This window comes from Thamnophis elegans, chromosome 9 (genome assembly GCF_009769535.1).
Source record: "Thamnophis elegans isolate rThaEle1 chromosome 9, rThaEle1.pri, whole genome shotgun sequence".
Classification (NCBI taxonomy): Eukaryota; Metazoa; Chordata; class Lepidosauria; order Squamata; family Colubridae; genus Thamnophis; species Thamnophis elegans.
The window spans coordinates 8,660,457-8,675,221 of NC_045549.1; the positions used below are offsets into that span (position 1 = coordinate 8,660,457).

Consider the following 14,765-nt stretch of genomic DNA (forward strand, 5'->3'; position numbering starts at 1 on the left):
TAAAATGCAGAGTGTGCAGAGCATGGTGCTTTAAAAAGGGTGTTATTGAAAACATCTTTTGTGTTGTCAAGACGAGGTGTTGTCGGCGGTCGCTCTGCTTGTTAATCTGCATTAGAAAGATTAATGTAGACCAGAGGTGTCAAACTCGATTTCATTGAGGGCCGCTTCAGGGTTGTGTTTGACCTCGGGGGGGGGGGGCAGGGTGCGTGGTCAGCTCGATGTCACTCATGTCAGGGATGCCTGTGGTGGCCCAAGCACTCTGCCAGTGAAAATGGGCTCCTGAGCTCCATTTTCGCTGGCAGAGGCACCTATTTCTCTGGTGGTATCGTCTCAAAAATATATTCAGCCCAAACTGATGACAAAACCCAGAAATTTTCCTTCAGGATGGGAAGGATGATAAGTCACCTTACTCCTATCATCTCAGAAATTACCAGAAATTGATAGATTTGTATAATGCGGTCTCTCCAGACCTAAAATTAAATCAACATTAGGGAAGCACAGAAAGCTGAAATGTTTCTGTGTAATCTTCCGTATCCATTTCTCTCATTTTCAGGCTCGTTCAATAGCCAGAAGATATTTCGAAGTCTTTAGACAAGGACAATTAAATCCATCAATAGTTTTTTTTGTATCTCTGCCTACCTCATTTGAGTTGAGAGTGTTATATGTTGGGTGCTAAAGTAAAATGCCCCAACCTCTTTATTAATTGGCCCTATTTATAGCCACTGCAATAGAAGAAGAGACTCTTCACATTTTCCGATACCTCCGTAAACCATCCAATAAAGAGTCTGTGGGTGTAATAAATAAAAATAAAAATCACAGTGCAAAGTAGCACAATAAAACATCCTTAATACGCCGATCGGGACACGGTGACTCGGTGGCTAAGACACTGAGCTTGTCGATCAGAAAGGTCGGCAGTTTGAATCCTTGCGTTGCATAACGGGGTGACCTCCCGTTACTTGTCCCAGCTTCTGCCAACCTAGCAGTTTGAAAGCACGTAGAAAATGCAAGTAGAAAAATAGGAACCACCTTTGGAGGGAAGGGAACAGCATTCCGTGCGCCTTCGGCATTTAGTCATGCCGGCCACATGACCAAGGAGACATCTTCGGACAGCGCTGGCTCTTCAGCTTTGAAACAGAGATGAGCACCACCTCCTAGAGTCGGGAACGACTAGCACATATGTGCAAGGGGAACCCCCGACTGGCTCTGCCCCCATATATTATCTGCCTCCTGAGTCCCTGATCGGGAGGAAATGGTGATTTTACAATAACCTTCCCCTGGAGTGGTGTGGGAATGGAGAATTTGCAGTATCTGTAAAATCTGCCACACCCACCAAGCCATGCCATGCCCACCAATTTTTTTTGAATTCCACCACTGATTTATATATGGCAAATCTTACTTTGCAAAATTGTTAAAAAGACTGTAGTGTGTGTGTGTGCGCATGCGCGCGCGCCCAAATATGGGAGGGAGCATACAGCTTCCCTTTTGCCTTTCAGCTCCACCCTAGGAGCCTTCCAGGCAGAAAACCATTTTTGTGTTGCATTTGTGCTGATAAATAAATGAGGGGAGACTAGTATAGATCTGTTTCAAGCTATTTAGCTCTCATCAGCTAGCCATACCTTTACTGGGATTCGAACCTGGGCTGTTTTTATATGTTAGGCAGTTGTATTAGCCTCTAAGCCACAAGCTCTCCTCCCTTATCAGCTGAGCCAAGGAAATAATTATCCCAGTAAGGGTATGGCTAGCTGATGAGAGCTAAATAGCTTGAAATAGATCTATACTAATCTCCCTTTATTTATTTATTAGCACAAATGTTATACATACACACACACACACATACACACACCCCACACGGACATCAGTCTTTTTAACAATTTTGTAAAGTCAGATTTGCCCAAGATCAGTCTGGAAATATCATGACTGAACGGCGTAACCTTTCCTAATGAGTATTGTTTATATAGTGGCCATACAATTTTTATAATCCCCAGCAGTCAGAGGCTGAAAGTCTCTATGGGGGAAACAAAATTAACCTCATTTAAAGGAATCAAACATCTACCTGGAGGGAATCCTAGAAATGTGGCCTCTCCTAGGGTAATTTAATTTGGCTTTTTTTTTTTTTAAGATGCTAAGCCTAGGCAGACGGTTGCTAATGGATACCTCTGTGGCTGCTACCTTATCTTATCTAAAAGATTTCCTTTAATTAAAGGAATCCAATTAAAGGAAAATTGAAGTTGGCACGTAAGAAAGCAAAGCGTAACCCTCCTCGATTATTTTTATTAATGAGAATATCCTTGGACCTACACAAACTCAGTAAAGCAAGGGTGTGAAAAATTACAGATTATGGGGCTTAAGTTCCTTTTCTGTACTCCCCAGAATCTTTTAGATGTGTGGGACATTTCTGAACCTTGTTTGTTTGCTTGTTTGTTTAGGAAGGTGAGTTAAGGGAAGAAAAAAAATGCCTTAAGTTCTCAGCCTCTTGATCTGGTGACATTTCTTAACCTTTCCTTGTTTTTTTTTTTAAAGCAATGCTTTTCTTTATCAGTAGAGGGAGCTATAACATTAACTGTAACACTAGTGCTCTTGCACCCCCTCCTGGTGACAAAAAGAGCTGCAGTTTACTTGAGGAAAATTTTGTTGTGATGAAACTCCATAAAACTTTTTTTAAAAAAATAAAAGTAAAATAAAAATAATAAAGAGGAGGGAAGCCTGAGGATATTAAGAGCCGAGGTGGCGCAGTGGTTAGGCTGCAGTACTGCAGGCCACTTCAGCTGACTGTTATCTGCAGTTCAGCGGTTCTAATCTCACCGGCTCAAGGTTGACTCAGCCTTCCATCCTTCCGAGGTGGGTGAAATGAGGACCCAGACTGTGTGGGCGATATGCTGACTCTGTAAACTGCTTAGAGAGGGCTGAAAGCCCTATGAAGCGGTATATAAGTCTAACTGCTATTGCTATTGCTATATCCTGCTCATTTTTGCAACCCTGGATGGTGCAATTCTTAAACCCGGCTCAGAACGTGCACACTCATGCAATAGTATTCCGAGGTGTCCTTGGTGCTGTCTGAGCTTGGTTATTTTCTTGAAGACATTTCATTACCCAGATAGGTAACGTCATCAGTGGTAGTAGGGAGTGGGTTTTGGTCTCTTATTTATATTCTAGAGCAGGGGTGTCAAACTCTGTTTCATTGAGGGCCACATCAGAGTTGTGTTCGACTTGTAGGGGCCAAGGTGGGTGTGATCAGGGTGGGCATGACTTCGGTGGGTGTGGCCAGCTCAACATCACTCGTGTCAGGGACGCCTGTAATTGGCCGAGTACTCTGCCAGTGAAAACAGGCTCCTGATCTCCGTTTTTCACTGCAACCCACTGCCAATGAAAACAGAGCTCGGGAGACGGCCATCCCGATGTCCATTTTTACTAGCAGAGGCACTGCAGTCTGGTCCTTCCCTGTTTCTAGGGCAGCCCCGCGGGCCAGGTTTAAGCACCCCATGGGCAAGATCTGACCCCCGGACCTTGAGTTGGACACTCTTGTTCTAGAGCCGTGATGGCAAACCCGTCACACAAATGCCACAGGTGGCACGCAGAGGTTTCTCTTTGTGCATGGGAGACCATTGCCCCAGCTCAGCTCCACCACCCATGTGTGGGTCTCCTGCCGGCCAGATGGTTTTCGGGTCTTTGCCATGCATGGGGGTGGGGGCACATGCGGGAGATGTGTGAGCATGCACGGGGGAAGCATGGGGGATGCTCACCCCCCCCTGCACCCCGTTTTTGGACCCCAGATGCTGCAGGGAGGCCTGCTAGGCCCAAAACAGGCATGGGGTGTGTGTGTTGTGGACACATGCGTGGGGGAGTGTGGAGTGGTCATGTGTGCATGTACAGGGGGCGGGCCACAGGGAGTTGCACGGGCATTGCATTATGGGTGTGGGCACACACGTGCATTCGCTTTCAACCCGCGATGACAAAAAGGTTAGCCATCACCGTTCTAGAGGCTTGTCCCGTTGGTGTCCATGCTGGTCTTGGTGGCTCTTTGGTTGGACTGTTTACTGTTAGCTTTTTTTGACAGTACCTCGATTGCGGTATTGTTTACCATATTTTTCAGAGTATAAGACGCACCTTTTTCCCTCAAAAAAGAGGGTGAAAATCTAGGTGCATCTTTCATGGTGGGCAGTAGGGGTTTTGTCCGATACTGAAGCGCTTTCCTTTTTTTAAATTTAATTGACTTTTTTTTAAAAAATCATCATTATTTAAAAATTTTCATTAGGTTTTCATAAAATCACCATTACTGTGGGACCAGTGGGCGGTTAGAAAATTTTACTACTAACAGAGATACAAAAGTGGGCGGTAGGTATAAAAAGGTTGACTACCCTGGTTTAAAGAAACACCGAGTCTGAGCAATAAATATTGGGGGTTGGTCCCAGGCAATTGGTAAGGCTTGGTTCCTAGTTGAGGAAACCTAAGAGCAGAAACTCAAGTTATAGTCAAGACAACTTGGAAACTGATGAAAGAAATCATCAATTCAATTATTGCTTCAATTATTGGAGGTGGACCCTATGAGAGGCTGTATGCAATGAAATTTAATTTTAATGTATGCCGATTAATGTACTTTCAAAGTGACAATAAAGTTATTATGTCAGGCCTGCAGTCATATTCCTGTTAGGATCTTTGGCCTGCCACACTCTCTTATTATTTTACTATGCCGTTTCATTAGTGGGGTAATTGCAGAGGTCGGTTCCTACCAGTTCACACCAGTTTGGTAGAACCGGTTCGTCAAATCTACTGAACCCGTTAGAAGAGGTTCCACCAGAAAGCAGGCCACACCTATAGAAGAGGTTCCAAAACATTTTGAAACCCACCACACACACGCACACACACACACAGACAAACAGACTCACACAGAGAAAAAAAGAGAAAGAGAAAGAAAGGAAGAAAGAAATAAAGAAAAAAAGAAAAAAGAAAGCAAAAGTGAGAGAGATGAAAGAAAAAAAGGAAAAAGAGACAGAGAAACAAAAGGAAAGAGAGAGAGAGAGAAAGAAAGAAAACACATGGCCGGCAAGCCACTCCCACAGAGTAGGTTCGAAAAAATTTTGAAACCCACCACTGCATAATTGGGAGAGGGAATAGTAAGGAGTAGAATGGTAGAATGTGTTGTTGCGAAAATAAAGCATTCCTTTCTGGAAGCCCAAGGTCAGCACCTCTGCACCTCACCAAAACTAGATGGGTGGAAATGCCAGCGTGGCAGAGGAAAATTGGACTATATGATGGACTTGTGGATGTGGGATCAAGATCATGAACTTTTAACTGGGTGAAAACCCCAGGAAGCTTTCAGATTCGGGTTTCCACAGATTGTACCAACATGTCTCTCTTACTAAATTGGAACGTTGATGAAAGCTATGCCTTGGACTCTGATTTGATTTTGGATGATATTTGGAACGCTGACATATTATTTTATTCTAGTCTATTCCATTCCATATTTACTCTACTCTACTCTATTCTGTATTCTCTTCTCTCTTCTCTTCTATTCACATCCAATTATTATGATTTGCATTCATTAAGGTGGAGTTTCTTGGACTTGTTTGAATCTTTTTTTCCCCACAATGTCAAACGAAAAGGCTAATTGCCCTGATTCCAGATATGTCTAGTATTGCAGTACATGAAGCCCTTATCACCATTCATGAAATTACCATTCAAAGTTCTGGAACGGTCATTCTCTTGTGCAAAGGACTGGGCGGCATACAATTTTAATGGAATAGTTCAATGTAATTCATTTATTTAATGATCTGGCCCTTCATTTTTTTCATCTATTAAGGATATGATTGTGTGTCAATCACCAGACCTTTGAACAGTTTAATATAGAAGCCTAGCTGTCTTCATGGTATTCTAAGAACAGGCATGGGAGGTAGGATGTGTGAAATTTGGTGAGTACTTCATATTTACCTACTGAGCATTTGCTATGTAATGCTAGGTTTCATGTAGATAGCAGGCAAAGTTGCAGGAATTGAGTACTAGGGGTAACATGATAGCAGTGTTTCGATATCTCAGGGGCTGCCACAAAGAAGAAGAGATCAAACTATTCTTCAAAGCATCTGAAGGCAGGATAAGAAGCAACGAATAAAACTGTTTTATTAACTCTATTTCCCCCCCCCCTTCCTATCCCTCAGCACTACTCTAGCAACACTGAAGCTTCCAAGATGGCCTCATTCAGCCCAGCTTCAAAGTTGACAGGAGTAGTATCTTGCACTTAAATCAAAATCCCAGCAACCGTACAGCTCAGCTTTCCACAGTCTTCCTAGCTGTTTTATAAGCCTAGAGTGGATCTCTTGGGAATGGCCCAGTCATTCGGCTTTCATTCTCTTCCTTGACCGAGGCTGTCAAAACAGTCTGGGGACCGATCGTAGCATTAAGTGGGATCCTGGATGCAACTGTTTTCTTTCTGGCAATGCTTTATGAGAATCTGCCGGTGCTATTTCCAGTGATTCGCCCAACTTCTGTGCTTTAAAAGCTGATTTGAGACCGACAGTCTGCAAGCTGTTGGAAAGCCATCATTGGTTTATGTGGATCATTCCAGCATCTGCCTTACCGAGGAGCAAAAGGCAATTCTTTCTCTCTACAGGAAGGATTCCTGGGCACAGAGAACTACAGCCACCCCATGCATTTATTTTAAAGTACCTATTAACATCAGACCAACAATCGAGAAGCACCGTATTTTTTGGAGTATAAGATGCACCAAGGTTTTGAAGAGGCAAATTAAAAAAAAAAGTTTTTGCACTTGCAGACCTCCTAAAAACCTCCCTCCTCTCAAAAAAAAAAAAAAAAAAGCCGTAAGTAGCGTTTAGGAGGCTTGTAGAGTGCTCCTGCGAGTTATAGGTGGGCCAAAAACAAGCAAAATACAGTCCGTTTTTTGTAAAAAAAAATATTTTGGTTGACTACCACTGCTTTAAACTCTCAAAGCCCAATTTAGTGGCTGTGGCAGGAATGAAAACGTTGGAGAGAAACATAAAGAGGAAGAGTTACCAATAACATGACAGATCAGCTTGGTGTGTGAGGTTATTTAATTGAGATGTATGCATTCTACGTAACTCAGGCGTTCGGTATTAGCCCCCTCCGGGAAGTGATTTGTCAAGAGCACAAATAATAGAGACAAAACCGCCATATCCAGACTGTCAGGGTAATAGAATCTGTAACTCCGGTGTCAAAACAGATTAAAGGCAAGAACGACTATATCCAATTTTAGCCCAGAAGACTTCTGGAGGCAGGGACACCAATACTGAAGCTCACTATGACTGCTGTTTTGATTCGAATGACTGTTGAGAGCAGTTCAAGTGTCTCTAAAAACAATCAGGTTTTATAAAGCTTCTAAGAAGCATTGGATTCTTCTTTTGGGTGATTTGTAGTGGAATGTACTGAGAAAAAAACCTAGTGTCCCAGGCTTCCCAAAATCTCAAAGCAGACTCCTTGTCCTGACAAAATCCCTTTTTATTAAGCGAATGTGAATTCCTCTCGTTCACATCCAACAAAGTCCCGGCAAACAGTCTTTCAAGGGTGAATTTACAACCACAGACCTCATCAGGCTTGGAAACCTGCCAGGCCGATATCTTCAAAACACAAGGGCTGTACAAGAAATTACTTGGCAAGGAGTCTCTGAGAGTCACGAACAAATCTTCACACTAATTAAGCGAACTAATTGTTTCCCGCAAACTCCACTCCTCTTTATTCCCTATGGGAGGGGCCATTCACCGTCCACCTGTGGCTTTCCTCCTGAGTCGTCCCTTGTTCCTTAACTGTTCCTGGCAGCTCTGTGCATGCGCACACTGGGAACAGGCTCCAGCTGTTCTTCTGCCCCACTGATGTCTGAAAAAAAAAAAAAAAGAAAACTGCTAACTTTCACCTCCTCAAAGTGCCCTCCTGTCTATTCTCTCTGGGCTTTCCTAGGTGAAGTGGTGTTTCTGGTTCCCATGCCCGCCGATGATTCTGGATTAGGATGGCAGCCTTTGGCCAGTGAAGGTAGAGCCACCTCTACAACCACCTTCACCCAACAAGACATCAACGAAGGTGTCATTTGGTACAGGCACTCTGGAGCCGAGACGGAGAGTGACTCATTCCGCTTCCAGGTATGTTAGGTAAAGGTAAAGGTTCCCCTCTCGCATACGTATGTGCTAGTCGTTCCTGACTCTAGGGGGAGGTCGTCCTCTCCGTTTCAAAGCTGAAGACCCAGCGCTATCTGAAGACGTCTCCGTGGTCATGTGGCCGGCATGACTAAACACAGAAGGTGCATGGAACTCTGCAACCTTCCCACCAAAGGGGGTCCCTATTGTTCTACTTGCATTTTTACATGTTTTTGAACTGCTAGGTGGGCAGAAGCTGGGACAAGTCACGGGAGCTCACTCCATTATGCGGCGCTAGGGATTTGAACCACCAAACTACCGACCTGTCTCATCAACAAATTACACCATCGTTAAGAGCAACAAGTGCTTTAATTCGGTCTTATTTTATAATCCTTTAATTTTTGTTATGTAAATCCAATGGTGTTTTTTTTTTTTGCGGGAAATTGGGGGGGGGGGGAAGGCCGTATATCGGGAATCATGTCAGCGCAGGATGTTGCAACCAGTCATAAATGTAATCACAAGGTGGTGCAACAGTTGTAAGTGTGAATACAGGCTGTAAGTCACTTTTTCCAAAGCTGCCATAAATTCGAATGGTTGTTAAATAAATGATTGTAAATTGAAGATTCTCTGTAATCTCTGTGATCTGTAATCTCTCTGTTCCAGCAGTCTCATAACGGGGTTCACCGACAAAAGGGCGAATGACTAAACCGCGCCCGACTAAACCACGGTGACAAAACCGCGTGTTCTAAACGAATGAGCGCTGAATCGCGCCGACAACAGCGCGGCGACAGAAGCGCGCTGTAAAACTAACCCTAACCCTAAACCTAACCCTAAACCTAACCCTTAACTTAAATCGCCCTTCTGCCAACGCGCTGTTGTAAATTGCCCTTCTGTCGACGCACTGTTGTCGGCGCGTTGATGACGTCGCGGTTTTAGCGATGTGTTTTAGTCGGGCGCGGTTTTGTCGTTCGCCCTTTTGTCGGGTCACGCATAACGGCACTAGGTACCTATCTGCCATGATGCACAAAAGTCTCACTGCCTCTGTTTCCTTTGTGTAATGTCGTATTTGTAGGTCTCTGGTGCAGGTTTCCCACAGACGCATCTTGAGACCCACCTGTTCAACATTGCCATCTTACCGCCTCACTTGGCATCACCTGTGTCCTCCGCCAGTTCTGCTTTTCACATGACGGTAAGTCCAGAATTATATTTCTCAAAGAATGCATGTTTCTTTATTGGGGATCACTAAGAACAGAGCTATTCTGACCGAGGCTTCCCAACTCCTTGTCCTGACAAAAAAACCCTTTTATTTATCTACTGTGAATTCTGCTCATTCACATCCAGCAAAGCCTCTCAAGGGAGGATTTAGAGTCACAGACCTTATCTGGCTTGGAGAGCTGCCAGGCCGAGATCTGCAAAACTTGGCCAGGAGTCTCAGAGAGTCACAAACTAATTAAGTGAATTATCTCCTGCAAACTTCACTCCCTTTTTGTTCCTCTTTTATTTCCTCTGGGAGGGGCCATTCATCGTCCACCTGTGGCCTTACTCCCAAGTCGACCCCTGTTCGACACACTGGGAACAGGCTCCAGCTGCTTGTCTGCATCATTGATGGCTGACTCTGAAGGCAGCTGATAACTGGCATACGGCTCTGACCCCATCTCTTCTTCCGACACAGAGCCCTCATCAGAGCCTTCCCCAGACTCCAGGACTGGTCCCTGTTCCCCCCCAACCTCCTCACTGTCTGAATCTGCTGCCAGCTCTGCTGGCGGGCCACAACAAGAGCTGCACTATATGCTTTTATTAGAGAATTATGCAAACTTTGTGTATATAAAAGATTACACAAGCTTTGTATATTTAATGGACCAACTGAGGAGTATCGTAGCTCATGTGGTTAGGATGCTGGGTTGACAAGCATCAATCTCACGTTCGCGACCCGAGTGCTGCTGTGGGGAGGGTTGTGCCCCGATCCTTCGCTCCAGATCCTGCTGGGGATATGAAAGGTGGCCCCAACTGGGCATCCCCCAGTCAACAGTGATCTCACCTTCTGACCCTTTCAACCCAGAAGTCAATCCGATCGGACACAAGTGCGATGCAAATGGACCAGCGCCATCTATAGGACGAAGGTAGTAAAAAAAAAGTCAAGATGGTGTATAAGTACACATTTATCTATCTAAATATCTATCTTTCAGGCACTAGAAGATCGTGTGACACCTATTCAACCCCATCAACTGTCTTTTGTCAACGCACAGACTCCAAGTGAAGAAATCACGTACAACGTGACTGTACCCTTGCCTCCAAATCAAGGCATGATCATTTCACATATATATATTTTTTATGTGATTCTTTTACAACTGAAACCAATATAGGCTGGTAACCAGGCAGCAGGGAGGGTCAATTGAAGGATACTGAAGGCATTTATCAATTAAGTATTTACAAATTAAGAAGTTTTTGGGAAATCATTGAATTTTCTTTGGTCAAAGCTGAAGTGTCGAAAGAGCCGCGGTGGTGTAGTGGTTAGAATGCAGCATTGCAGGCTGACTCTGCCTCTGCCAGCAGTTCGATTCTGACCTGACCAAGGTTGACTCAGCCTTCCATCCTTCCGAGGTCGGTAAAATGAGGACCCGGATTTTGAGTGCACGATGAAGCGGTATGTAAGTGTTCTTGCTATTGCCAAATGTCTGCCTGCAGCTTAATCAGAGAGGCTTGGAGGAAGCAAAATGGTTACCCTTCACAACTGGGAAATGGAGCGCAAATTTAAATCCACATACATCCTTCTTGCACTTCTCAGGGTGGTGAATTGAGGACAGTAGGTGGTTTCTGCAGAACTGTTGAATGTCCGATACTGAATAGAAGAGAATCCTGGGGTTAGGATTAAAATCTGAATTGGGGAAGAATCACAGGGCGTGTTATTTGTATCATGTTTGAAGCAAACTTTTACAAGTTTCAGAGACTCATATTTACACGCTCCATGATAGAGATTTTGGTGGCCATGAGCACTGCAAGCCTTGAGTTTTGATTAGCCCCATATAAAATCTACAGAAATCTTGACTGCTTAATCAGAAACTAGCCAGCCACACTTATTAACAAGTTGTCAGTGTTCCAAGTATCATGTAGAATTAAATCAGAGTCCAAGGCAAAACGATCCTTAGTTCCAATTTAATAAAGCAGACATCTTAGCACATCTATGTTAATCCCAATTCTAGAAATGACATCAGAATTCCACCCAGTTAAAAGTTCATGATCTTGTCCCCACACCCACAATCCATCACATGATCCAATCTTCTTCTTCCACGTTGCCATCCACACCCAGCTACTTCCGGTCAAGTGCGGAGACAAAGATGACCTTGGCTTCTAGCAAAGAATGAAAACAATACATTCCACAATCCTACTCCTGTCTATTCCCCCCTCCCATCAACTATACTAATGAAACAGCATAATGAAATAAGAGAAAGTGTGGCAGGCCAAAATTCTAAAAGGAATATAATTGCAGGCCTGACACAAGGGTTAAGCAAGATGGAATGGCTGGTTGAAGGGTCAATAATTATTAAGCGAATGTGGGCTTAAGTGTTGTGGACGAAGCCACTGTGAAGTTATGGACCCATCAGCAGCACAGAACATGGAACATGGTGCTGACGGAAGAACATAACTGCGGTCTTATGGAAAGCATATGTGTTAGAATTCATGTATAATATTTGATTACTGTACTTATTTACTTAACAATTATAGATTGTTTATAGTCTACTAACTGATAACCCAGCATTACCTGGGTATTTATTTATAAGGGGAGAATTTCTGGACCAAACGTCATTTCTAATGTTGGATTTTCCCCCTTACCACAGGGAGCCCCCTTGTGGAGTACTGTGAAGCTGTTACCAGGGCAACTCCACTGCGCTGCACGGTAGAAGCCATATTACGGCAGTACAGTAGAAGCCATTTTAAGGCACAACAGGCTGTATCTTAATAGAACACACACCACGAGGGGTGTTAGGGGTGTCTTACCCACATAGTATTTTTTCCTCCAGAGAGTAAGTCATCTGTGTACCAAGTTTGGCTGAAATTGCTTGAGGCGTTCCAGAGTTATGCTGGAACACACCCACACAGACACTCACGCTGCCATTTTTATATAGAGAGATCTAAGAAATAAATAAACTCTCTCTCCATTGTAACAGGCATGGTGGAGCACAGGGACAAACCGTTCTTCCCGGTAGCCTCTTTTACCCAAAGTGACATCAACAATGGCAAGATTGTTTATCGTCCACCTAGTGCTGGATCGCATATTAAGGAGCTGATGGAATTCTCCTTTGCTGGTAAGAATTTAACCCACTGATTAGCACTCATTCATAGATTCCCATCCATAACTCCCTAACATTCTCTGAAAAAAAGGGGTTCTCAGCAACTTTAAGACGAGTGGAGGTCAATATGCTGGTTGGGGAATTCTGGGAGTTGAAGGCCACATATCTTTTTGAGGTTGAGAAACATTGATCTTGTTAGGTAAGCTCCCCGTTGGGAGAGCGAGTATGTTCAGAGAAGCGTTGTGAGAGTGTTGTTGGAGAACACACAAACCAGCATACAGAGACACTGCAGTTTAAATAGGCTTTTACATTCGTGGAAATAGAGTTATCAGAGTCCATCAAACAGTCCAAGTCATACACGGATAAGACAGTCAGTCATCAACGTCTTTCAGTTAAGGGATAGTCCAAATAACGTAGTCCAGTATCATATAATCAGTTCAGTACTCAAAGTTTGCTAGCAGTTGCAAAACTTACAATAGCTCACGGCACTTTCTAACAGCCAGCTTCCAAAAACACTAAGATCAGATCAGCCCAGCATCTAACGAACAGAGAGCTAACAGTCATTCTGGCTCCCTCTTATGGCCGATTGAGGAAAACAGCAACCAATCACATTTTACAGTATGGTTTAAAGAAACAGGTACAACATTGTTACATGATTTATATATTGCCAACCCAACCTTTAGATTGCATTCCTAACAGATCTAGCCTAGGTGGTGTCAAACACAAGACCAGGGTTATCAAACACACGGGATGTGTTTACTGAGGAGCTCCGGGAGATAAAGCGCCGGAGGAGACGCCTAGAGCACTCGTGGAGGTCCGATAGGTCCGAGTCGAAATGGGTACTTTTAACAACATGCACCAAGGAGTATATTCGGACTTTAAGAACAGCAAAAAGAACACATATCGCCTCCTTGGTAGCGTCCGCCGAGTCCCGCCCAGCCGCCCTGTTTAGGATAACCCGCTCCCTCCTAAATAGGAGGGAGGCGGGGGACCCCTTACAGGGTAAGGCTGAGGAGTATGTCCAGTTCTTGGCGGACAAAGTTGCCCGGTTTCGATCGGACCTGGACTCCACTCCAGCAGATCCAGCCGAGACACAAGGGGAAGACTTGGCAAACCATCTCTGGGTTGAGTTTCAGGAAGTTGCCTCTGGGGATGTGGACAAGGCTATGCGAGCTGTGAGTGCCTCCACCTGTATACTGGACCCGTGTCCCTCCTGGCTGGTTGCCAACAGCAGTGAGGTGACACGAGGCTGGATCCAGGCGGTTGTTACCGCCTCTCTTCGGGAGGGGCACTTCCCCACCGCGCTTAAGACAGCGGTGGTGAGACCCCTCCTGAAGAAACCGTCCTTGGATCCAGCTGTCCTTAATAACTACCGTCCAGTCTCCAACCTCCCCTTTGTGGGGAAGGTTGTTGAGAAGGTGGTAGCCCTCCAGCTTCAGCGTACCTTGGAGGAAGCTAACTATCTAGACCCCTTCCAGTCTGGCTTCAGGCCCGGTTACAGCACAGAAACCGCTTTGGTCGCATTGACCGATGATCTCTGGAGAGCTAGGGATGGAGGCTGCGCTTCCATCCTAGTTCTCCTTGACCTCTCAGCGGCTTTCGATACCATCGACCATGGTATCCTTCTGCGACGACTGCGGGAGATAGGGGTGGGCGGCACTGTTTTGAAGTGGTTCTCCTACCTCTCGGACAGGTCGCAGTCGGTGTTGGTGGGGGGGCAGAGATCGTCCCTGAGGCCCCTAACTTATGGGGTGCCGCAGGGTTCGGTCTTATCCCCCCTACTATTTAACATATACATGAAACCGCTGGGTGAGATCATTCGGAGGCACGGGATAAAATACCACCAATATGCGGACGATACACAGTTGTATCTGTCCGCCCCGTGCCAACTCAATGAAGCGGTGGACGTGATGAACCGGGGTCTTGAGGCCGTTAAAGACTGGATGAGAGCAAACAAGCTGATACTCAACCCAGACAAGACCGAGTGGCTGTTGTGTTTTCCTCCCAAAAATTTGACCAACGTACCATCACTCAGGCTGGGGGGACAAAATTTATACCCCTCAGACAGGGCCCGCAACTTGGGAGTCCTCCTGGACCCACAGCTGAGTTTCGACCACCATCTTTCAGCTGTGACCAGGGGGGCATTTGCCCAGGTTCGCCTGGTGCGCCAGTTGCGGCCCTACCTGAATCGGGAGGCCCTCACAACAGTCACTCGAGCCCTTGTGATCTCTAGGCTGGAATACTGCAACGTGCTCTACATGGGGCTGCCCTTGAAGAGCACCCGGAGACTTCAGCTAGTCCAGAATGCGGCCGCGCAAGTGATCGTGGGCGCACCACGGTTCGCCCACATAACACCGATCCTCCGTGAGCTGCGCTGGCTACC

At 45.2% G+C, this 14,765-nt stretch overlaps 1 protein-coding gene across 1 annotated transcript in view; it reads left to right on the forward strand.

The window, feature by feature from the left end:
* FRAS1 (Fraser extracellular matrix complex subunit 1) overlaps window positions 1–14,765 on the forward strand; it is a 224,195-nt gene that overhangs the window by 93,650 nt on the left and 115,780 nt on the right. Inside the window, exons 23-26 of the mRNA XM_032224319.1 lie at window positions 7,921–8,099; window positions 9,166–9,282; window positions 10,280–10,394; window positions 12,260–12,397. Of these exons, the coding sequence (XP_032080210.1) occupies window positions 7,921–8,099; window positions 9,166–9,282; window positions 10,280–10,394; window positions 12,260–12,397 (549 nt within the window). The remainder of the gene's footprint in view (window positions 1–7,920; window positions 8,100–9,165; window positions 9,283–10,279; window positions 10,395–12,259; window positions 12,398–14,765) is intronic.